Below are 25,875 nucleotides of genomic sequence, written 5' to 3'. Positions count from 1 at the left end.
AATAAATTCAATACCTTGGGTATATAAGTAGAAGAATTCTACCCTAGTTGCTAACACATTGGGGATTTCTGCTTCCTTTCTCTATTCCCCACTGCAGCAGTCCACACATTTTCCCCTTTCTAAGCTCCACACACTACCCTCCACTTGCACCTGTGGCTGATGGTCACCGTATTGGACAGCACAGACCAGACCATCTGGCTTTGAGCACCCTAACTTGTGTTAGGAAAAACCTTCTAGCCAGTGTGTCACAGCCAGAGTATAGAAATCATTCTGTAATTGCTCACCTCCTTCCCTTGGCTCATGCTGATTTCTGAACCTGAAAATAACCTGTCCCCGGATTTTACATGTCTAAATCCTCTCCATAATCCAGATTTTTCATTGAGCCGTCCCTGACTTCTCCAGCTCCTGTATGGCGTGTATCACTTTGTATTTATATTACAACCGTTTATGTGCATAACTGTTTGAGTATCTCCAGGCTGGGAGTTTCTTATGGGCAGTGACAAGGTCTTATTACAAGGGACAAAAATAAATACCTTAATGCTTGACACATGGTAGATATTCAGTGAGAATTTGAATGAATAAGCGAATGGAAGAGAAAACATATTCATTTGTTTATTCTTACCTAACTTTAAATTGCTTAAGAGTAGGATTTGGGTCTGATTCATCTTTATGTCCTATAGTAGCTAGCATTGTGCTTAATGCATGATAGATACTCAATAGATATTTCTTTATTTTTATTTTTTTTCAGCTTTATTGAGATATAATTGACAAATAAAATTGTAAGATATTTAAAGTGTACGTCGTGGTGATCTGACATACATCTTGTGAAAGGCTTCCCTCCATCGAGTTGATTAACATGTCCATCACTTCACATAGTTATCCTTTTTTTTTTTTTTTTTTTTTTTTTTTTTTTTTGTGAGGAGATCAGCCCTGAGCTAACATCCGCCAATCCTCCTCCTTTTTTGCTGAGGAAGACGGCCCTGGGCTAACATCAGTGCCTATCTTCCTCCACTTTATATGGGACGCCGCCACAGCATGGCTTACCAAGCAGTGCGTCGGTGCGCGCCCGGGATCCGAACCAGCGAACCCCGGGCCGCCGCAGCGGAGCGCGCGCACTTAACCGCTTGCGCCACCGGGCCGGCCCCAGTTATCCTTTTTTTGGTGAGAACATTTAAGTTCTACTCTTAGCAAATTTCAATTATCCAATAAATATTTCCTGAATTAGTGGATAGATAAGCAATTGATTATGATATGAGCTTTCTGAATGCTATACTATATTTTACTTTCAATAACTTAATTTGGGTGCTCTTACTATAGCTAAAATATTTTAAAATATGTTGCTCTTTTGATCGTCACTGTTAATTTTTATCAGTGATTATTTTTGACTTTAAACATAACTTTTTCTGAATTCTCAATTTTGATTTTAACAAATTGTGTGTCATTGGGGAGGAGTGCATTCTTAATTTCACAAAAGAAGTTAGAGAGAAAAGAGTTCGTTTTTTGAGAAAAATGTGAAGAAACTTTTCTGTGTTATCAGCTCCTGCCTCTGGCTGTAGGTAGGATTCTAGGACTAGCAATTATTTCTGCAATAGTGGTTGAATCGTTCTTTCCAGAGTCATTGTGGCTCCATCCGGAGACACATAATTTGGATGCTTTCGATAAGAAACAGGGTTGGGCAGTCTTTATTGAAACACTGCTGGAGCACTCGGGGTGCCTCAAACCCCACTTAAGTTGAACTCAGTTACTCTGCCTTGTTTCCATACCAGGAGGCTAACACTTTTTTTTTTTATGGTGAAGGCTACCTGCTAGTCCTCTCTGACAACTTTCACTATATAATACTTGATTATGATCAGTGAATTAATAGTATTTGCTTGTAGTCATGTTACTTGATGCAAGCCTAAATAGAAATTAAAAGAACTGACTGAGAAATCCTAGTGGTCTGTGTGCCTTTGTGACCCCAGCTACCTGAAGGAGCTGCTGGTTTTGTTGTTGTGTTGGTCTTTTTTTGTTTTGTTTTTGTCTTATTTAAAACCAGTTGATGAGAATTACCCTGGTTCAATTGATTGGGTGGAAAAGATAACAGATGGCTGCGTTTGCTTCTTTGGTGGCGTCCTTTTAATTACCTATGAGAGAGGAACGGTCCTAACCCAGATAAAGTGAGCAAGCTAGTTACATGAAGTACCTAGATTTGTGAAGTTGCCCGCATCTGGCAATGACTGCTTATAGGAGGGTAAGTAGAGTCAGAAAAAGAAGATCAGAAGATCTAAGGAAAGAAATTTACTTTTAGGAAATGCTATCAACTGTTTGGAAGCAAGAGAATTGCTCCAGTGTATTTAGAAAAACAATCCAGGACCACTGAAATGTACAATGCAGAAACAACAGACTCCCTCTTTATGAAATATGGGGGCATCTTATATCCCCCCAGAGGTATTCGTTTCTTTAGAAATGAGCAAAGTAGTCACCGTGACAGGCCATCTGAGACAACTCATTCACCTTCCACTGGACGTTATGGGAATCCTACAGTCTCACAATTTGGAAAGTTTTACACTTTTGACCCAGTGCCGAGACTTTTGAGCAGTGGTACAAATCCGTCAGATATGCTGACATCTCAGCTTGTTTGAAATAATTAACTTTGTTTGCATTTTTTGTCTCCTTCAGAAATGAACACACCTGAGTATGCTCGCTGCCTCTGAGCTCCCCCACCACCTCACGACTTTGGAAAGACTCGAAGAAGGAAGGTGCCAGAGTGGTGGACTCAGAACAATCTCCTTCCCCTTGGCCTTGACCTTTCTGCTCATGGTCCACGATGGAGACGCTCTCCCAAGATTCTTTGCTGGAATGTCAGATCTGTTTCAATTACTACAGCCCCCGGCGGAGGCCCAAGTTGCTGGATTGCAAACACACCTGCTGCTCGGTGTGCCTCCAGCAGATGAGGACGAGCCAGAAGGATGTGAGGTGCCCCTGGTGCCGGGGCATCACCAAGCTGCCGCCGGGCTTCTCCGTGTCGCAGCTCCCTGATGACCCCGAGGTCCTTTCTGTCATTGCCATCCCACACACCTCCGAGCACACCCCAGTCTTCATCAAACTTCCCAGCAATGGGTGCTACATGCTGCCCCTGCCCATCTCCAAGGAGCGAGCGCTGCTGCCCGGAGACATGGGCTGCCGCCTGCTGCCTGGGAGCCAGCAGAAGTCTGTCACCGTGGTGACCATCCCTGCTGAACAGCAGCCTCTGCAAGGCGGGGCTCCCCAGGAGGCGGTGGAGGAGGAGCAAGACAGGCGGGGTGTGGTGAAAAGCTCCACCTGGTCTGGGGTGTGCACTGTGATCTTGGTGGCCTGCGTCCTGGTCTTCCTTCTTGGCATCGTGCTGCACAACATGTCTTGCATTTCTAAGCGCTTCACTGTGATATCCTGTGGCTGAAGAGGGCTGCGGGGAGTCTCTTGTGGGTGCCAACTAGGGGTTGAGCAGGTGTTGGTGATGGGATCGTGGTGAGGAGATGGGGGGCGACGCTGATCATTTGGTGCCGAGCGCTGGCCTCTGGGTTGCCATCTGATTACCCGAAGACTGACACGAGGGGCAGAGTGTGAGCTCTCAACAAGATACCAGCAAGATCGCTCTGGGTATTGATGGCAACAGCTTTGAAGACGATTGCATGTATCCTCATAATCATTTATTAAATGGACTGTAATTTATGATTTTTCAAAATCATATGACAAGATAGACATATTCTACTTAGATGTTAAATTGTGCCAGTGCGTACAATGTGATCTTCTCTAAATGTGGTAGATTAAAACAAAGATGCTATGTATACAAGTAGAATTAAACCTGAGAATCTGTGTAAAATTTCAGCGATGACATGCAGTGCTGGTTTCTTTCCTTTTTTAAAATGAAACCCAGTCTTCATTTAGTTGCTAAGGCTTTTTTTTTTTACTTTTTGAATGACACCCAAATTAAAGTAAGTTAAGCGGACAGTTGTTTTTTGAAGAAAATATTTGAACAAGTGTTTCCAGTGTGTTGTGTTTTGTCATGTACCTTCATTTTTCTTCCCTTGTAATTAGAGCTTGCTATGTGTTTATTAAACTGAAAGCCCAACAGGGGAGCAATAAACTGAGTAATAATGAGAAATGCCTAACCCCACGGGAAACTTGTATGCCAATTTTTCTCAAGCCGTCTCACAAAATAAGAATTTTAAATGTAAATATTGTGTATTTGTGTGTGTGTGTGTGTGTGTGTGTAATTTGATTTACCTCAGGTTTTGAATCTTTTCAGAAGAATCCCGGGAGTAAGACTTTGTGGGTGCGAATGAGTCCAGGGTCTGAAATGGTGACCACCTCATGGGCACCGAGACACTCCCAGTGAGCTGTCACAGGTCACTTCCAACACTTGTTCCTCTTCTGTGCATTCAAGTCCTGTATTCTGTGAGGCACAATTAGAGATTAACAGAAGAGTCTATCTTGTCTCCCAGTTTTGGGGTATTATAATAGCCATGAGTGTTGTTAATGGAGGACAAACCTGGGCTGGCATTTTAATAGACAGTCCATGGTTTTTTTGAAACATATTTTTGCGTGAAAGTTAAACCATTTAGAATTCCAATTTCCTCTTGTTGGTATAAGTGAGGAAATCTCTTGTATTTCAAAATATGTTTTTATTGAGAAAAGTGGAAAAGTAAACTAACAACTTACATTCCTAATTTAAGTGGACCAGTTCATCATAAATTCTCAAATATTCTTAAATGTGTAATGGTCTGTAAATGCTCAGGAAAAAAGATCTGCTGGTATCAAATGATAAATTCCTATGCCGAGATGTGTGTGCATTCAGAGATAGCTGTGAGCTTTACCATTCTCTTCTAATTTCTTTTTATGGAATTCATGAAGCAAGTGATATGTAACCAGGACTCCTCTCATAAATATATCTGTTTATGTTCCACTGAATCCATGAAAATAGGGGAAGGGAAAGATGAGCATGACAGTTCCAAAAAGCAAGGCTAGAAGTAGCCCTGTAACATTGAGATAATTTAATTTACTTATATGCTAACTATTACCTTTGAGCAGCACAAAATATGCACATTAAAGTGATGGAATTTGAGATAAAATGACAATGTAATGACTAGAATTCAAAGCTAACACTGTTCTTTGGTGTGAGGATTAGATATAAAAATATGAACTCAGATTTTTCAGATCTTTCAAATTTGTCATAAGACCTTTAGGAAATGTATTTGAAAGCTCAAAGTAGAAATTAGGTTAAAATGCCATTTTATTGTGTAAGCTATTGGGCATTATACAATGAATAATCTAGGATTTATTTGGTATTAATAATTTAGGTATCATATTAGCTGAATACTATCCTCTATTATGTAACATAGTATACTCTTGGGTTAGTGTCAATTTCTCAGACTCTCCAGGCTGCCGTAATGCATGTCTGACCTAATTTCTATTCCTCTTGGGAAAAAAACCCCACAGAAATGTTGCATTAAGAATGCTACATTTCAGATGGACTTTAGCCTTGCAATTTTAAGCCATGCCATATTCAAATTAGTTTTGTGAATGATATCTACATACATTTATGTACAGTATGAAATGACTGGCTCTGTAGTGTAGTATGTGGTAGAGTTCTACATGTTAAGTAGGTTACATATAGACACTAATGTGTGTGATGATGTAGCACCTGTGTTTCTTAGTGCACAGCTGTAGGGTAACAATGTCCATGTAACTTTTACTTCAAAAGAGTCCCATGCTAGAGCTGTGATTAAGCAGTGCAAAATTAATCGGCTCTATGATAGATTCTTGACTTTATAATTTAAGGGAACAATAACAACCCAAATCAGAATTTTTTGTGTGAATCTTACTGACGTAAGAAACATTGTTTAAATGGATTCTGCCTGCAGTTATTAGTCCATTTGCTTGTTAGGGTGTGCGTTCAAGCACGTGTGTGTGTGTGTGTGTGTGTGTGTATGTGTGTGTGTATGTGATGTCTCAGCCTGCCAGATAGAATTTTTATAGACTTAATGATGTTTTAATGTTATTTGGCATCCTGTTGCTCTGGCCTTTTCTGGCATTTACCCATGACGCTAACAATGCCTCTACCCCATGTGACAAGAGTCCAGTGACACAATCAGCCAGAATTCACAGTTGCACATCCGTGAAGAAAATCACAACTGAAAGCACAGAAAGTTAGAGCTGGAAGCAACCTCTGGTGGCTTCACGTTGTCGATGAGTCCACCGAGGCCCACAGAGGTGTGTGGCAGCTTGTAATTTTGCAGCGAAAGGGAGACAAGAACTTCACACTTCAGATTCCTCTTGCTCCTTCTTAGGCCTGTTGACATCTCTATTGGCCTATGATTCTTTTCAGGGTGGATGAATACGCTTTACTAACTCAACTATTGCTGTAAGTTTTCTGTTGTTGTTGTAGATTTATATATTCATTTTAGTTAGCGTCTACTTCTCTGGGAAATGAAAGGAGGATTGATTTAAGGAAGAGTATAGACATTTAAAGAAAACCATGTGATTTAAATGTTTTAAAGTGCAAACCATTAGTTTCTCCCCTCTTCCCCTTAGATGTAAAGGACAGTGAGTGTTGTGTAAATAGTAAACTATAAGAAGCATGAATTTTCATCTTTATTGATGATCTTGACATAAGCAAGAGAATGCTTAATATGTTAAGTAGAGCCAAGTATGCTGTTAAAAAGCATTGTCTTTGGAAAATTTTTGTATAATGACCTGGGGCATAAGCTGTGATGAGAAGGCAAATCACTTCTCAGTTCCAGTCATACTTTATGATCAGAAAGCGATAAGGTATTTTCCTTAAGAATATAATTAAGTTTAATCTTGCACATGACTTAAGAGCAGGTCCCTTGAAGGTTAAACCGTGTGCTTGTGCAGCCCTTGGGATCTTCTAGATTGGCGCTGTTCAAGAGAACTTTCTCTGATGATGGAAATGTTCTATGACCTATGCTGTCCAGTACAGTAGCCACTAGCCACATTGGCTTTTGGGCAGTTGAAATGGGGTTAGTACTACTGAGAAACTGGATTTTGTATTTTATTTAAGTTATTTAAATTTAGTCACTCACATATGGCCAGTGGTTACCATATTGAACAGTGCAATTCAGGATGGTTGTGCGATGGGATCTAGCATCAAAGTGTTAATGGAGTAACAGAGTTAAGGCTAAGAAGACAGTTTGTGGTTTAGTAACATGTAGTTGGCTGAAAAAAAAAATTCCTCTCTGGGCTTAAAAACTATATGATTGCACGTATGACAGTAAAAGTTCATTGATTGCCCTTTAGGTTTATTACTTAGATACTTTGGGCCAAGGAATGATCAGTGAAGCTTCAAGAGTGCTTTATGAAGCCCCTTTTCTGGGATCATTAGCTGCATGTGAATCTGTTGTCCAAAAATAGTAGTTAGACAGTAGCTGTAAAACATTTGACTTGCAAGCTATGCATGACCTGTACTGTCAAAGTGTGTTTAGGGTCTTGTGGCCCAAAAGTAAATGTTACAGAAAAAAAAAAACCTAATGAAATCCCTTTCACATTCAACATCTTACCCAAACTTCACTGCTGCATTAGTAAGATGTGAAAGATAAGAGCAAGCACGTTTTGTAGTGTTCATAGAAAGTGTTTCTGTTTGCCTTTAAAGTCGGCCAGCTGGTTGTTGTATTTGGTTTGGGTATAGGTGGCCATCATTTTTCAGATTCCAGGCTAAAACATAGGTACTATTTTTAGAGTGAGATTTGACATTTTTAGTCTTATTTGGGTTTTTATTTTAGTTATCACTGAAAGAATTGGAGATTTGAAGGCTTGCACAAAGGCACTTTTTTTGTACATTAAAAGACATTGCTCATGGAATTTAAAGACTTGAGCATTATTAGTTACTAAAATTGCTTTCTAAGTAAACAAAAGGAAGCAGAAAATTCATTTTGGGATATATTTTCATAGAAAGATCAGACTCTTCCTGATAGTCCAGTATTTACTCTAGTCTAGATTTTGATTTGAAGAGTTTCCATTGCTTTATTTGAAAACATACACTGTATCAAAATTAGTTAGTATGCTTTTTATTGTTTCTTAATGTAATGTAAACCAAGTGCATGTGCTTCAGTTTAGCAGAATTGGGTTGATTTTTTTTTTCTAAAACTCATCAATGAGCATGACTGTTCTTTTTAGCTTGTCTTTAAAACTTTTTTTGCACAAATGGTCATTTTTCTTTAGACTTAAGAGGAAGTTAGAGATCCAAAGTTTATTGATATGAGATAAGGGATATGCAAATGTTTTGAATTTCTATCTTCTCTGAGAAAAATGCTGCCAACCAGTCAGCATTTTGTTTCCACACAAGAAGTGTCATCAGTCAGTTGATCTGTCATCCTTGACCTAGAAGGAGAGGCTGTTCATTGCCATTTCCATCATTCTCAGTAAAATGTCACCCACAAAGTAATCGTTACCAAAACAGAAACTCCAAAGAAGAATGAGATAGTCAAGATAATTCAGTGATGTTTTGAAAGTAGTAGTCTATTTCAGAAGTGATGATCAGTTACTGAATTTTGTTCAATGTGAAATACGTCTAAAAAATAAGTGGAAATTCAAGCCATTGATTTTTCTGACACAGTTGATTTACTATATATTGATATATAACTATACCGACACAGATAGGTATAGATATATATATCTAGATACACACACACATGATTTAGCTATAATAGGAGTTAAAAAATCAAGTAAAGAATGTTAGTCATGTTTTCCAGTTCATGGATTATACAATGTTGAATTTAGATGTTAATATCTTAACAAATGCTATTGGCTGCACACATTATGTCAAACCAACTATCTTTGGGAGTGTATATAACTAAACTCTTGAGACTTTTCAAATATTTGAAGAGGTGGCATCTACTGTATACATTTCATTGGAAAGCCATTGATCATTAAGCAGGTGGGGCATTTAATTTCTCTCTCTCAAATGACTTATTTTTTGGCTCTGTTCAAGTGGTCCTAGGTGGAGCACCATTATTCCTGAACTCTTGCAATATGGCTCTGATTTTTCTGCACAAGTTTCCTTGCACAGTTGGGCCAATGATTTTTTTTTTTTCCAGGATTCACTGCCTGGGGTATCCCACTATGTATATCTTACTTATGATATAGTGGTGCTTAAAAACACTCATCTCGTTAGCTGGACTTTATTATTCTAGTCTAAGGTTTTTGATACTATTCATATTATCATCTTTTTAGGGACAATCAGTAATATTTGGGGCAAAGTACTGAGGGGGGTCTCTTGAAGTCTGCAATAGCGTGTATTTTCTTTGTTCTTCTGGGAGTGTTTTCTTATAGCTGTCTCTGTTCTTCTAGAACACTGCTCTAAATTCATCATCACGGGATGCAGGGCTAGTAGCCCATGTAGAAGTCTTATGTAGTCTCCTTGAGGTGTGAGTTACTGGGTTATTTTAACAAGAATTTTCCAAAGGGATGTTCAGTTTTAATTTGACATTTGCTTTTTGAGAATCCAGAAGTAGACAGTTAGATATGATGGTGGGAAAGGCACATGGGCTCTAAGAAGCAGGAAATAGATGAGGCAAATGCCCCTTACAGGGCAACAGTTAAAATCTATGTCATCTCTATTTAAACAGCGGGAGAACTGAGTAGCAGGTATCTTACACTGTGCTTCAGAAAATTCCTGGTTGGATTTTCCTGGCTGAGAGGCAACCCAGAGAGGTGGAGGGAGAGGTGTGGGAGAGGTGGAGAGGTGGCCTTGGGTCTGTAGCGACAGAAAGGTAGATATGCCCAGAGAGTGAGAAGATACTTGCATAAAGGGAGAGGAAATCCGTAATGGGATTAGAGCTCCAAACACTATATAGGAGCTGAAGGTCAGTTGTGGCAGAAACCAGCTGAAGAAAGAAACACAAGACAACTAGGAATAACTTAGCTAAGCACAATCTGTCATTCCAGCATGGCTACCAAATTCAATTCAGGATGTTTACGTTGAAGACATAGGGAATGTGCTCAGCTGATGAGAGGATCCAAGGAGGTCCCAGTGGGTCCTCAGCACACTAGACAGTTTCAGAGCCTGCTCCCTAGTTGGTTGGTGAGTCATTACAGATTAATGCTAATAACATCCTCTCCACTGCGGAATGCAATGCCCGGACCTGGATGTATCCTGACTTGAATAGGTTAATACCGTTGGGAAGACTCAGTCAAGAAGATTTGGGTTTCTATCCTGGTTGTCGTCATTTATTATATTTTTTTATTCCACCACTTGTTCCTGTTTGCCTCACTTGACAGTTGCAGGTGAGGAAGCTGGTTTCAGCGTGGGGTGGACACAAACTCCCAACGTAAGCCTTGCAGCTGCTGCACGGGATTCCTGCCAATCTTTCGGCTCCACTGGTGGGTTCCCTGGCCCTCTTGATAACTAATACTCCAGTCAAGTGGCTAGCTGAATGCTGCTCAGAGGCTGATAACTCAAGTCCTTGACATGTTTCATTTACAATTATGTGGATTATTTATTTTAGGAGCTTTTCTTTTAAAGGGCCAAATAGCCCCACAGATAAATGAGCTGCTGGGCTGTGTAGAAAATATTGTCCAAATGTTGCCAAATATTGACTTTGTAAAGAGGATATCAAGCTGCTGTTTATAAATCTGAATGTCTTAAAAGCATTCTTGCTTGCTCTCTCTGTTGTAGATGGTGTCTTAGTAAGTCCTGAGTTTTTCCAATGAGCCCAATTTTAATATATGGTATTTTTGTATGCCAAACTGGTGTCTTGTCCTTTGTATATGTGGTAATGTTGATTTTATGACTACTGTTAAAACACATTTGCTATGATTAAAATTCATAAAACAATTTCAAGTAGACTCACGCGTTGGTATTTTTTTCCTCCCACCCCACGAAGAGAAAAAATTTGGCTGGAATTTTCATCATCAGCTACTCTAATAATGTTAATAGACTTGGGTAATAAAGCAACAAGGAGCTCCTGAGCCAAAGATTTTAAGTGGACGTGACCTTCGAGTGGCTCCTCGGAGAAGCCAAAGAACTCATTTGTAATGAGTGAACCCAAGCACGTTTTTGCATCTTGGGTTTTCATGGCTTCTGGTGGCCCTATCTTTATCCTCCACTGTTTGGAAATGATGCTACATGTGTCAGGCCCCAGGTGGACCATCTCATTGTATCGAGTGCAAAACAACGTCACGTAGGCTCCCGTGTACTAAGAGGTAGCATCATCTGCCTCTTGGCTCTGAGTCTGGAAAGGCTCAGAGTCTGGATGGAAAGAGGGCGTTTTGGAGAGCCTTTTTTGATAAAAGCATCCTGTCTTTCAATAACTCTGGATCACATCAATGAATTTCAATTCAGTTTAGCAGGCGGCTTAATCCTAATTAAGGGGTTATCGATGATCTGATGTGCATGGTTGCTAGTGTAAGCATGCTCTGGCTCTCGCTGGGAAATCAAAAAATTATCCCCATAGTTTTAAAAGGGAGAGGTTACTGTGATTCAATAGCCATTTCTTGTACCAAAAAGCAAGGTTTGTAATAGGGAGTCCTGATTTTTAAAAGTGTGAAATTTATTTAACATATTTTAGAATTTCTGGTGTGGATTTCCTTGGTCTCAAGTAGAGTGTGTGTGTGTGTGTGTGTGTGTGTGTGTGTGTTGGAGGTGGGTAGAGATTCTCTTATTGTTAGAGCTGCTTGCTCTTGCTTGAGCTTATCTGTGAGCTCGAGAAGGAGTTGACTGGAAGAGACATTTAGGGCATTTAAATCCCTTAGCTTGTCCATGTCTTAGCTCCTCTATGCCAGGACTGGATTATATCTATAGTCTCATCTACAGACTTCTCCGTAGACTTAATGGAGGCCAGAGTGAAGGAGAGGGGATCACAGGAGAGCCATAGATGCAGGTCTTGCCTGGGGATAACCCACATTGGCAACCTCTTCAGATGACACTCTATTTGGATGGCACAGGTTTTCTGCCTCTGAGTATGGGTTTGGAAGGAGAGGATGAGCCTATGTCAGTTCCAAGATCTCTGCCATTCTGGCCCTCCCTGCAAAGGGGGACTGAGTTTGAGTAGTTGAAGGTCCAGAGGGGGATGGTGGAGGGTGCACGGAGAGTGAGTGGAGCCAGGCCTGGCATCCACTGTGTGCCACCCTCACCCTCAATCCTTACACACAGCACCCCCCCGCCAAATACTTGACCAAATTTCCTGAAATGAAAGCCTATTTATCTGCCAATGCATTCTTTTTCTTAATGATTTTGTTTCCAGTGATAATTCTTGGGAGAGAAACCCATTTTCAGTGTACACAGTGTATGTGGGGCTAGGTTGGGTAATGTCAGCTAGGGAGAAAGAAACTGATCCTAGAATTACACTGAACCTCTGCTTTTCTTTTTATAGGTTTGAAAACTTTTGCGCAATTTTACTTGACCCAGAAAATGATACAGCTGTAATTGGATTCAGTCTCTTTCATTCCCCAAACCTACTGCTGCTCCCTGCTTTCCCCATGTCTCTTCACTCTGTTGTGCACTCTATTGTGCTTGATAAATGATTATTTTTATTATTATTTGCAAGAGTGAGTGTATAAATGTACATGTGTGTGCACACATGCATGTGTATGTATATATATGTGTGTGTATGTATACTGTCCTGGACCACATAATGACGTTTCAGTCAATGACAGACCACATACAGGACAGTGGTCTCATAAGATTAGTACCATACAGCCTAGGTGTGTAGTAGGCTATACCATCTACGTTTGTGTAAGTACACTCTATGACGTTCACACAATGATGAAATCGCTTGACAATGCATTTCCCAGAATGTATCCCTGTTGTTAAGCAATGCGTGGCTATACACATATGTATACACACATATATATGAAATTTCATGGACTCTTTTTAAGGTCGAAAGAATTAAGATCTTTAGAGGGAGATCAGAGTAGAGAAAAGTATTTGGATTTGGCTATAAAGAAATGATAATTTATGTAGATAATTTTCATGAGGAAGATTAGGGAGAAGGAAGGTCCCCTTCAATCACTCGTTCCTTCACTCAGAGTTCCCACTGATCGCCAGGCACTAAGGCTGCTGAGACAAACAAGATAGAAATGGTTCCTGTTCTTGTGGACCTCACGATCTTGTAGGGAGGACAGGCATCAATAAATAAACAATGTGAGGTCCAATGCAGAGGTACATGGTGTTTGAATTCATATAACAGGGAAGAGAGCAGCTGACCTGGTGGGTTCAGGGTAGGGGATGTAGTCGGAAAAGGCTTTCTGGAGGAAGTGGCTTCTAGGATAAAATCTGAAGAATAAATTGGAGTCATTGAGGACCATTTGTGGAAACACTTTCAATAAGGGACAATAAGAGACAAAGAAGGCAAGAGGCCTTCTATGGAGACAGAGTTGGCTTTTCTTGTTAAGCTCTCTGCCATTCGTACATTGCCCTGTGCCATGTCACACTGCAATTGCTGGTATTCCAGTATGACTCTCCAGTTCCCCATAATCTCCACAGAGGAGCACTTTACAGAAGCACAGGTATGGGGTCCATTTCCTGGGTAGATATTGACGTCAGACCTCACTATGTGTGAAACTGGCTCCACCACGGACATGTCACCTCCCTGTGCTCACATAACACCTGATTCTTTTCTTCTGCCTATGTCGTGTGAGAAGAAAAGGACATGTGGAATCTTTGGTTCCAATACTTAGGCTTTTAGTTTCCGAATCAAATGGATTTAGAGTCCAATATTGCTGACATAGGATACAGATCAACTTCTGGCTAAGGTAAAGTCTTGAGAAAAACCTTTCCCAAGCTACATTTTGAGATATTAGTAGGTGTTATATGAAAAATGTTTTGTGGTTAAATAAACTGGGAGTAAACAGTTGTTTTTTTTAAACTGTAGAACTCTTCAGAGCCTTTAACATGTGTATTACTTCTCTAGAGAAACAGAACCAATAGGGGGTTTGTGTGTGTATTTTCTCTCTATGTATATACACGACATCTCTCTCTATATATTATATGAATCTATCATATCTATCATACGTAGTGTATATATGCTTATCTATATCAATCTATGTATCTACGTGTCTATGTATGTATGCATGTACCTATAGAAAGATTTAATTTTAAGGAATTGGCTCACGGAATTGTAGAGCCTGGCAAGTCCAAAATCTTCAGAGTAGGCCAGTAGGCTGCACCCAGAGAAAAGCCAATATTGCAGCTTGAGTCAAAGGCAGTCTGCTGGCAGAATTCCCTCTTCCTCAGAGGAGGTCAGTGTTTTCTCTCTTATGATCTTCAACTGATTGAATGGGCCCACCCACATTATAGAGAACAATCTGCTTTACTCAAAGTCTACTGATTTAAATGTTAATCTCATCTAAAAAATACCTTCACAGCAACATCCAGACCAGTGTTTAACCAAATATCTGGGTATTGTGGCCTATCCCAGTTGACACATAAAATTAGCCATGATAACATGCTAAAGGGCCTTGCAAATCTCTAAAAGGGGAACATAATATACATAACTTCCTTCCAACTTATCTGAGTAAAGAATCCATTATTTGCAGAACACCTATTAACATCTGGTAGAAAACAGTTTGAGGAATATTGACCTTGAGTAATGATCCACAATTTTGACTTACCCCAGGTAATCAAAATCTGGCCAAAAAAAAATACATATGTATATAAATAAGTGCTTATTATTTATCTAATAAGATTAAATCATCAGCTCATATGTTTGCTTTTTAAATTTTAAAACAGTATCATACAAATGTAAAATAGCTTGATACTTGTATTAGATTTACCTTGATAGTATATTGTAAGTAATTTGCATGCTAAAATTCCAGGTACTGTACGCAGTAACAAGGAAATGTTCTCACATTAGCAAATTATGGGGGCAATATGTATGCATCTGCTTTAGTAATAAGGGTATGGATGATTCATACTTGAACGCAGTGTACGCATACCAGAATAGTTTTGGAAAATTATAGCCTAAAAATTCATAAATATTCATTACTACATACTGTGGGGTTAAAAACAACCCACAACAAACTAAATTGATAATGATGAGCAAAACTAACAATAATTTGCTATTAAGAGGCAAGAAGAGCAGCAATTAAAAAACATGATCATTCTAGGCAGTACTGATAATGAGTATGTATCCTTCCCCCAAATTGTAGGAATTCAACTATTTGCATATGCATATGTGCAGTAGGAGCCTTACAATGTTAGCAAAATACTGAATTAGTAAAATGCATAAACTCTCTAAACTCTAAAAAGCTCTAATTTTAGTTTAAAAATACCAAATTTAGCAAAACATATGTAGGCAAGTTATTAATGAGTTGATCTCGTTGAGGCATTTAAGAAAGAAGTTTTGGGATTGGTGAGGGCAACCCATTAGGAAGACCCATTAGTCCCCGCAGTGGGCAGAGGGCCGTATTTTGAGAACCACTGTGTAGAGGATTAGGCAAAGAAAGGAATTTATATACATATACAAAACATAAATTAAAAATAAATAATTTTTCCACTTCATAGAACATCATTTTAATAGAACTATAAATTTCATGCAATGAAATCAATAGTTGTAATATTTACTTTCAAGTATACTCAATATATAAGCAATATAAGGACTATCTGTGCTGCTATAAATTTCTTTCAGTTTTTTTGTACTTTAAACACATGAGTCCCCACTGCACAGCTAAGTTCCCTGTTCAGTTGTATGCTCCTAACCCCACCATTTAGGACAAATCCTGTTTCCTTCCTAGCTTTACGTCTGGCAACAAAGAAATGGTCCTGATTATCCCATGCTAATCTGCCTCGTCCTCCAACCATCAGAAAGGTAACATTCATTCCAAAGAGAGGTGTTTGTGCTTCTTGAAATTTCAACCCGGCCCCCCTAGCCACTTCCAAAGAAGATATTTAGTGGTTTTTATTTTTACAGAGACCACTATTAATTTCAAAATGCTTTCAGTTTTTATAATTCTAGCAAACGGTATTTTGCTTTAAAAAAAAAAAGGATAGACTGAATATGTAAATTTTGAGGAAAAGCAGAATTAGTGAATGTGGGGTTAAATGGAGAAAGACTTCCTACAAGAGATTTTGAACTAGGTACCACTGAGAGAGCCGTGTTGGTCCTGACTGGGCTCTATCCCTGATAGGCTGGGATCCATTCATGCTTTGCACTTACCATTGGGTCCCCCAGCACCAAGTGGAGTCAAGATGCTCCAGGAGGACGTGCTGAATGAATGAGTGTATGAGTCATCCTGTCTGCTGAGATAATTCAGTAACGGGAGGCTTCGGATGCACTGACAGCTTTGGAATACCCAGGCTGGTTGGGGCTCTCTTCTTTGCAGATCTAATCATTTTTTGCGCTTAGATTCTTGCTCTTGCTGTGGGGAATAGTTTGCTTTCTCTTTCCTGTCCATCACACCCATTTTAATGAGCTATTCCTGTTCAGCTGTCTTCCTGCAATGAAGTCATTTCCTTTTCCTCAAAATGTTCCGGCTCAAGGCTGACTGGCCTGGCCACTTCCCTTGTTAATCAGAATTCACCGATGTCAAGTCTACACCAACCCTCTCATTTGGCCACCTACAGGTGTTGTCTATTCCCCATAGTGCATTGATTTGAATGCATGACCATGCTCTATTTTGCTGTATTTAATTTTGGTGTGTGGTGTGCATTTTGGAGGGTGGGGGACAGGGCCTGGATTAGGGTGAAGCAAGAGCATGTAAGGAGGTGCTCCTTCTCCAAAAGGCCTCACTCTCCTCACCCTGGTTCTGACTCTGGGAGGAGGAAGGGAGGATATGTGTGAGTGTGCATGTGTGTGTGTGAGGGAGCATGTGTATGTGAGTTAGAGTGTGTGAGTGTTAGTGTGTGAGCATGAGTGTATTAGTGATTGAGTGTGGTTTGTGCAAGTGAGTTAGTGTGAATGTGTGTGTGAGTGTGCGAGTGAGTGTGTTAGTGTGAGTGTGTGTGTGAATGTTAGTCTTGACTGTGACCAGGTTGAAGGTAAGATCCAGATACACGTCATCGGTCTCCCCCACAGTTGTCAGGGCAGCCTTCCATACACAGCAGGTGCTCAGCGAATGCTGCATGTGCCCAAGTAGAAAATAATCCAAATTACAGTCTCATACCTTACCTTCCCCATTGGAAGATGTAAAAAAGAAAAATTTAGGCAAACTTGAATGTATAAACTTTTATAGGCAAAGATGTCAAAGGTCTACGTTAAATATAATTTACCCTAATTGTACAATACATTTAAAATCTTAGGTGATTTTTCTCTTTTGCCTCTTAAAAAAACAGTTCTATCAGATGACCTCTGTAAGAATCTAAAACTAGCAGTTTCCTTATGTGATGATAGGGATGATAATAATAGCACATGATTTATAGGGTTGTTGTGAGGATTAAAGCAGTTAATGCAAATAAAGGACTCAGAACAGTGCCTGGTAGGTTGTAGGGTCTCAACCAAGGATGGCTACGAGTGTGTGTGTGTGTGTGTGTGTGTGTGTGTGTGTGCGCGCGCGCTTCTAGGTCATGTGTCTAACCCAAGTAGAACCTTGTTACTCAAAGTACATGAACCTCATATTAGGAAAGAAAATAAGGATGTGAACATTTGCACTATTTCCTCCTATGTGAGGGATAATTTTTTGAGGTGAAACAACCTCACCTTCTCTTTGGGCACATGCAGTGATTGTCAAGTAACTGTCACTGACTCCACCTTTAAAAAGACCTGTAGTCAAATCTCGGTGGAGGGTTCTAGAAATATAAGGTGAATTGAGGCTATGGAAAAAGGCAATTGGCAGACAAAGCCTCAAAAATACCAATGACTAACCCTCTGTGCAAATATGACTCCCTTTATTTCTTGAATTTTTTCATGCCTTTTGAGTGAGGTTTTTTTTCCCTCTTCTCCCTTTTTCCGAAACAAAAAGCCTGTTCCTTATTTCATTACAGTCTCCACTATGCTCCTCAAAACTGAGTGACTTTAGGTACATCTAATTCACTGGATTTATTTGAGAAGCTCAAGCACTAATTCATTTATTCCATTTATTTTTACAGCAGGCCCATTACCCAGGGATTCTGGGCACATATAATTGATCTCCTTGAAACTGGCAAACAAGAGCTGGTGATAGATGGATAGTGAGCAAACAGTCTAAAAACATTCACCAGGACTCTTCCCTTCCAGAAATGCTTGGTTAAGCAGGTTGGTTTTGCAGTTTTCTTGGAGCCTGACATTCACAGGGCTTGCCTTTTTGTTTGACACACACAACAAGAGGAGCAGTCCCAGGATGAGGCTGGAGCAGGTGGAGAGGAGCCCCGTGCGGGCAGTGGGGTACCTGGAGGAGAGAGGTGCCCTCCAACTGTTCTGCAAAGGCGTGGGCTCTGTCCCCTGGAGGTCTATTGATTTTGTGATTCACGAAGGGGAAGGCTCTGGAGTGGATGATTCTGTGCATCCTCCAAAGGTCTCTGGTAGTTTCAACCTGGATTCAAGGAGAGAAAAATGAAAAGATGCTCATCCCCGCTTGTACCCGCTAGGAGAGGTCAGGAAGGAGCAAAGCAGAGAGGAACCAAAATTGAAGATCTTCCAAAGGTTCCCACTCGGGAGAAAAGCGCTAAAATTGAAACGATCCAGGAGGGACCAGAATGCCATCCCTGTTCCTCCTTGTAAGTCCATCCTCAGTTGAGGAGTCCTCTTAGGATACCACACTGTCCCTGTCACCTGCTGTCAGCCTTCAAGGAGGTCTCCTGATCATTCCTGGCCTCTGTTTTCTTATGTGAAAAATGAGGAAGTTGGTCTGCAGTAGAGGTTTTCAAAGAATGTTCCCTGGGAGCCCTTGGGGCCGCCAGGGGAACGCAAGGGGGAGACTGGCTGCGCCAACCGGTCGGCATGTGTTTCGGCTAGTGAAGAGTTCACCAGTAGGAAGAAATAAACTTGAAAATCTCTCTTCTTGGTGGTTTCTAAGGTGCTTTCCAGTTCTTGTCTGCTTCTTCTCCAGCCTGTCTTTTCCCAAGAATTCAGTTGACTCTTATTTGGGCCTGAACTCAAGGTTTTGGAGGCCTCTGCCATGGGGGTTCAGGAAAGAAATTGCCGACATAACCTTTAAGGCTGGTCCCCCTTCCCAGATGATTGTGGGGGTTGCGCCCAGAGGCCGTTTGTCATTTTCATAAAGTTTGATGGCATACAGTGGCTGATTTTAGAAAAGCAGCATCAAAACGAAGTGGCTTTGAATGGACCTCTCAACCCAAAGTGCTCTCTAAATGGAATCTATTATTACAGCAGGACTAATCCTTTTTTACAGCAGTAAAACGCACACTCAGTCATATTAAATACATTGGCAGAATCAGGCAGAGTTAACTCTGAACAGAGCATGGAAAAATGTTGTAGGTCTGGGAGCCACAAGTAAATGACGAACTGAGCAAGTGGTGGAAGATGTGATTTGCCTTTTTGAAGGCACTCATGTTTGGGACACAGGCGAATGGAGACACCAAACAAAATTAGCGTGTGTGAAGAAGACAGGACACAGCTCAGCTCCCAGCCCCCACAGATGGCAGAGGAGCCTAAAAGCACATTAAGCCTAAGTGGGTCACCAAATGCTCTTTGGTTTTCCTTAGTGATCAAGACAGCTCTTCATGGTCCGGATAGCCTCTCCACCTAACGCAGAGAGTTTACAGATTTTACCCCAGCAGCAGGAAGAGGCGAAAATATCCTGTCAGGTACCCCATAAATCCTCATTATTAACTGTGCCAGAGCTGTGTGTATGGATACGTGAATTCACCAGATCAATGACTGAGAATTCTACAGTCTGCTGAAAGTTTCGGCTTTCTTTGTAATTTTCCATTCCCCTGACCGATAGCCCATTGCCAAGCAGATTTCATTTCCTGGGGATGCATAAACAGGGAAATTGTTTCGAGCTACGATGTCCTGGGGTGGGGGTGGAGAGTACACCTGGACTGTAGTAAGATTTGGGTCTAAGATCAGGCTTTGCAGCTTGTTATCTGTGTAGCCTTGGGAAAAATGAGTTCACTTCTCTGAACCTCAGTTTCTTCATCTGTAAAATGGGGATGATAAAACTTACTCTACCTCACATAGTTAAGTTACTCTGAGGAACAAACCAGATAATAAAGTTTGTGAAAACTGTTCAAAAAGCTTAAAAATATATCATGTGTTAATGAAATGCTTCAGTTAATAGAGAATGCTCCTTAAATACCTGTTAAATGAATAACTCTAAAGACCATAAAGAATAATAAGCACCACATTGGTTTATTTTTCTCCTCCATCCTTGTGACCAGTGCCCGGTTCAGACGCTCATCAGGAGATTCCAGTCAACGTTAGCCAAGGCTAACGTCCCCGTCTTCTGCTCTGTCTCTGCCACCTGCTTTTTATCCTCTGCACTAATGCTAGTGTGTTCTTTCAAGAACTACAGATCTCTGAGCCCGCCCCTCTCCTGATTAAACCCTTTACTGGCTCCGTCTCATCAATAAGACCAGAGTCCAGGTAACTTAGCATCACACACAGGGTCTCCCATTCCTCCCCTGATCCACCTCTCCAGTCTGTTTTTAAGCTCCAGCAGTGTTAAAGGATTTTAAGTCTTCCCTGAATGTGATGGTCCATACACTGTCTCTCCCTCCCTGTCAGTCTGGGCTGACAGGGAAACTCCTACTCAGTTTGCCAGTGTAGATGTCATATATACCAAGAAGGTTTTCTGACCCTACGTGAGTTCATCAGTCCCTCCTCTGTGCGACCTGGTATCTTAGGACCTTCTCTTCTTGTGCTTAGCACTCTTGTAAGACTCGTTGCTTACATACCTCTCTCTCCGACTGGATTGTGATCTGTCTGTAACGAGGGATCTTACTTACATCCCTCTCTAGAAGGGATCTATCTTTTCTCCCACCTGAACTCCTTGTACAGTGCTTGGCTGTTGAAAATATTGATGCTCTCAGGGGCTAATAAAAGGTATGTCAGGATTTCTGCCTACATTGAATGGCCCCATTCAATGGGTTGGATTCCTCCTTTTTTTTCCCTTCTTCCCTCTCTTCCTTCTTCCCTCCTTTCCTTCATTTCTTCCGGTTATTTCTGTCAACCTCCCTACTGAGAGTTGTCACTGTGATCTTGTGTAGTGTGTCCTCTGCTCCCAGACTTCAGTATGAAGGCTGGGGATACGACCACCATGTATCTCACAGGGAGACGTGCCTGTGTTCAGTGGCAGCTCTTTCTCCTCATGTCCTGACATGAGTACAGCCATGTTTGGTTGTTCCATTAACCTACAGCCACTAGCACACAAAGAAATATAAAGCTGCTTTCTGTGTGGTGGGAACTGGCCTTTTTCCTGGGAACTGGGCTTCCTCCCATGGAGATAGTTGCAATTTGTAGCATCTCAAGGTCCTTTGGGTGTTGTAGCCTGGGGCAGACTGGCCATCTGTGCTGGACTGGGATGATAACCAGGGAAAACAACGCAGGTACACAACTGCCAGGCTGGGACAATAGCCAGGAGGCTCAGTGCACGTATGCCACTGATAACCATTTGTGCATGGGAACACTGAATGCTTGCTCTGTAAACTCTGTAACTGTTTACTCTGAAAACTGCTGATGCTATATAAATGCTGGACATTGAGGCCTGGTGAGAGTCTCACCTGTGGAGGGGACGCCCAGCCTAGGACCTTTGATGATTGGATTCCCACCCAGCTGTGTCAATTGAAGGGACTCTCCCCGGCAGTGGGACGTGGATGTTGTGAGTAACCAATCTGATGTGTTCTCTTTTCAGTCAACCTGGTGTTTCTCCTTCCGGTTGATCTGTGTCATTTCCCTTCAGTCGACGTGGATGTTTTCCCTGTCCAGTCAAGCTGATGATTTTCCCTCTTATTATTTGACCTATTCGGATCTGTTTGTGGACTATCGCTTTTACTCTCCTCTATATAATAAAATATACCTGCAGTTCATTTGTTTGGAGTGGAAAGTTTCTTTTACGTCTCCGATCGAATCCCTGAAACCTCTCATAACACCTTGTAGTCCTGGATCACTAATTAGTCCTTGGTTAGCAAATAGCCTCTATTTACTAACAAGGACCTGTTTAAATAAATTATTTAGATTATTAATATATATGTATATATACATATATGTATATACACATGCATATATATATATATACACATACATATATGTGTATATATATATATATAAAACCAGTCCCTGGTTATGCATGTATCAAGGAAACGGCATTACTAAAAGTTTTCTGAATAAATGGCTACTACTGTGTTCATGCATATTCATGTTATATATAACACTGGATATTATGAACATATGAATTATTATCATCCTGGCTTTTCAGATGAGGATTCTAAGCACAGAAGGGTTAAATAACATTCCTAGAACAATACAAGTAGTTAATGGTCCCAGGGTTCAAATCCAGGCAGTCTGAAAACCACAGATTCAAATAAATCAGGAACTTTTTAAGAGAATTATAGCTTTGAACGTTGTATCCTTAGGTGCTTTTTATGCTAAAGAATTATCCTTTTTGCATATATTTACCACTAAAATAGGGAAAGTGGTGAAGGAAATATGGAGGAAAGGGACACAATAAAAAGTAAATGGGATATTCGCTACAACACGGTTGGACCTTGAACACATTATGCTTAGCGATATAGGCCAGACACAGGACAAATATTGTGTGATTCCACTTGTATGAGGTACCTAGAGTAGGCAAATTCACAGAGACGAGAAGCTGCATAGAAATTACCAGGGAGTAGGAGGAGGGAGGAATGAGGAATTATTGTTTGATGGGTACCTGGTTTCTGTTTGGAAAGATGGAAATGGATGGTGATGATGGTTGCACAATATTGTAAATGTACTTAACGCCGCTGAACTGTACACCTAAAAATGGTTAAAATGGTAAATATTAGGTATATTTACTGCAATAAAAAAAATAAAATAAAAAGGAAATGGGGAGGAATGCCTTACAGTTTTATAATCCCAGACAAGAGCTTCCTCCTGAGGCAGCCAAAGAAGCGTGGAGTTTGATAGAGAGCTCTGCCATTTGCTCTCAGCAAATAGAGTTTAATTAATCACAGCTAACCCCTCTTCAACGGCTCTTCCCAGCGTGGCAATGGCTCAGGGCAATCACTGTTGACAGAGCGAAATTATGTGGAGGGGGGAGTATCTTAAATTTCCTCTTCAAAATTAAGGAATTATGCAAAGTAAATGCACTATATCTAATACCACTTTAATCAGGGTTAAATATATTCTGCATACAATAAAACTAGAGTCATTTGAAATGCAAAGGCCTGGATAAGAGGAGAAGACAGAACTTTTCTCAAGCGGCCCACCCAGCTGACCGAGGCCAGTGTGGCAAAGCAGTAGTCCATTCAGCCAGAAGCTGTTGTATTTGACCTGTGACAGTGTTTATCTTAGTTGTCAATATGTAAAAATCTGGTTATTTCTTATAAACATCTGGATTTCTAACTTTTCTTGAAAAATCTGAACGTCTGGTAACAGGGGCCCCGCACTCCTGTGCAGCAGATGGAGTGGCTGCCCCATCTGGTCTGGGCCTGTGGAATTAATACTTCTGTCCCACACGAGTGTCACTCACTTATGTTCTCTGCTTGGCCCCTGTAGGCACCTGAGTTCCTATCTCAGATGTAAGTCTTACCTTCCCTTTCTATCATCTCCTCAATAAAAATCTGTGCAGTCTCCCAATCTCCTCTCTTGGCTGCTCTTCATTCCTGTAGCACTTATTGTGTCTACACTACTCTTGGCCTTATCACGTATTATCTTTTATAATGTAATATAGGCATGACAGAAAGTTCCAGACTTCCTGAAACAGAAAATATAATTATTTTCTACCAGTCTCTCTTTATTTCTGTTTCAGAAGACACAGCCACTCAGACCCCAACTAGACTGTAAGACCCTCAGGTGCATAGACTACACCTTAAAACATTTGATTTTCCTAACACCCAGCATGGGTTGGGTTGGTGTCAATTATGAATCAATAGGTTTGGGAATGTCTTTATGAACAAAGATGATTCATTGAGTTCAGCTGGTTAGAGCATCATATTAATGCAGCCAAAGACATGGACTTCATCTCTTGGAAAGTTAATCCATTTTCCATATCCTGTGGTCATGGTTCATGTCTCATCCTCTGGCTGATACCTGTTCTTGCTCAAAGGGCAGAAAGTGTGATGGACTCAAGCAACTCCACCCCTCAGTCCTGGCGGAGAATTCATGGCTCCTGGGTTGGACTTATTATTTTTGTACAAGGTGGCTGTCCCTAAGACAGTAAAGTCATTTTTACCAAAAGAAGATAGCAGCTATTTGTTTATAAGTTCATACTACAATATTTTGAATGAATCGATGATGGATTAATGAATATAACTCAATAACTGATATTATGTATGTGATGGGAAGATTGGTGGTTTGACTATGAAGAAAGAAGACCATGACATCAGCCATGTTAAGACCGAGTGGATGAAGTTCACTGTTACTGAGAAATCACAGTAATTCATAGGAAAAACATTCTTGATCTTTAAAGAGAAAAATAAGACCAAAGAAAACTGTTAGGAAATTGAGTTTCAATGTCTCGCCCTTTTATAGTTTAGTACTTTCTAGTAAAGCCAAATTCGGGCAGTCCTTGCTTTGCACAGTACCATGTTAACTGAAATGTGAATCATGACCTCACTTTGCACAGTTCCCATATGCACAAATTTTGGTAGACATGGTGCCGTGCAAAGTGAGGGCTCCAGTGCAGTTTAGTGAAAGCTGGTACATTCTACTTATTTACAAAGAAAGAGGGACATTTAAGGAAGATGCGAGGACATTTCCACCATCATTGAAATAAACTGAAGAGTGTGTGTTGTGTTGTTTAACATTTCAGGTGAAAGGCTATTTTGCATCGATAGGTTTGTTTGTAAATGCCCAGACTTCCTTCTCTTCCTTCTGGCCTTTCGTACAATCCACTCTAACACAGTTTGTACTAGTCAGGATGGGCCAGGTTACACTGTAGTAACAAACAACCCCTAAATCTCATGGCCGAGCACCGCCAAGCTTATTTCTCACTCTTGCCAAGTTGTCTGTGGGTCTAGATGACTCAGTCTAAGACAACTGCCCTCCATGCAACACTTTAGGATCCAGGCTGAACAGAGGGCCTACCATCCTGTAGCTGTCCCATCAGGAACACATGACCCCATCAGTTGATGGGGCAGTGAAAGAGGGTCTCACACTGACAATTAAATGCTTTGTCCTGGAAGTGACATGCTTCAGTCTGCTCCAGTACATGGCCCTGCCTAACTGGAAAGGAGACAGAGAGGTGTTATTCTCTCATGTGCCCCGAAGCAGAGGCGAACAAGAAATGCGTAAGCGCTAGAAGTCACCACTGCACGTTTCCAATCACATTTTGAGTTTCTTCCACTGAAAATTATATACTAAAGTTGTCTGCTAAATATTCCAGTTGCTCTTTATAAACCTAGCTTTGAGGAGTAGGCAATGAGTGTCACCACTTTATTTAGAGATGCAACTCAGCAAAAAAAGAAAAAGGAGGCCCTCCTTCATTCATCAAATATTTGTTGAGTGCCCACTATGCACACTGATCTAGGTGCTGGCATTCAGCAGGAATCAAACCACACACAAGAGTCCTTGTCTTCTTGAAAGTGTATTTTTATGGGGAAGATAGACAATAAAATAAACAAATTACAAAAACAATAGGTTTATACTGTAACTTCAGATCATAATTAGTGTCCTGTGGAAAATAAGGTCCAGTGAAGAGGTACAGTGTGACCGCGGGTGAGGCAGGGCCATTTTAGGTGGGCGCCCAGGGAAGTCCATGATAAATGTGATTTGGAAGAAAAACCTTTATACATGGCAGGCACTGTGGGGAGTGGGCCTGGGTGGGATTATGACATAGAGTCTACCTCCAAAGGATTTTACAACGGAGGAAGGAGATGGA

General features: G+C 40.8%; 1 protein-coding gene across 13 annotated transcripts in view; it reads left to right on the top strand.

The window, feature by feature from the left end:
• Positions 1-4,135, top strand: part of RNF152 (ring finger protein 152) — a 68,866-nt gene extending 64,731 nt beyond the window's left edge. For 10 of the 13 annotated variants that reach the window (XM_058557251.1, XM_058557245.1, XM_058557247.1 and 7 more), the window contains one exon: positions 2,659-4,135. In XM_058557251.1, coding sequence (XP_058413234.1) covers positions 2,807-3,418 — 612 coding nt within the window. In that variant the 5' untranslated portion in view covers positions 2,659-2,806 and the 3' untranslated portion in view covers positions 3,419-4,135. Of the gene's footprint in view, positions 1-748; positions 884-2,658 lie in introns of those variants that run through there. The other 3 variants (XR_009222461.1, XR_009222462.1, XR_009222463.1) reach the window with 1 other exon arrangement.
• The last annotated feature ends 21,740 nt before the right edge of the window (positions 4,136-25,875 follow it).

Source organism: Diceros bicornis, chromosome 16 (assembly GCF_020826845.1).
Source record: "Diceros bicornis minor isolate mBicDic1 chromosome 16, mDicBic1.mat.cur, whole genome shotgun sequence".
Lineage (NCBI taxonomy): Eukaryota > Metazoa > Chordata > Mammalia > Perissodactyla > Rhinocerotidae > Diceros > Diceros bicornis.
The sequence above is the reverse complement of the archived record's forward strand: the minus strand, read 5'-3'. Positions and strand labels throughout refer to the sequence as shown.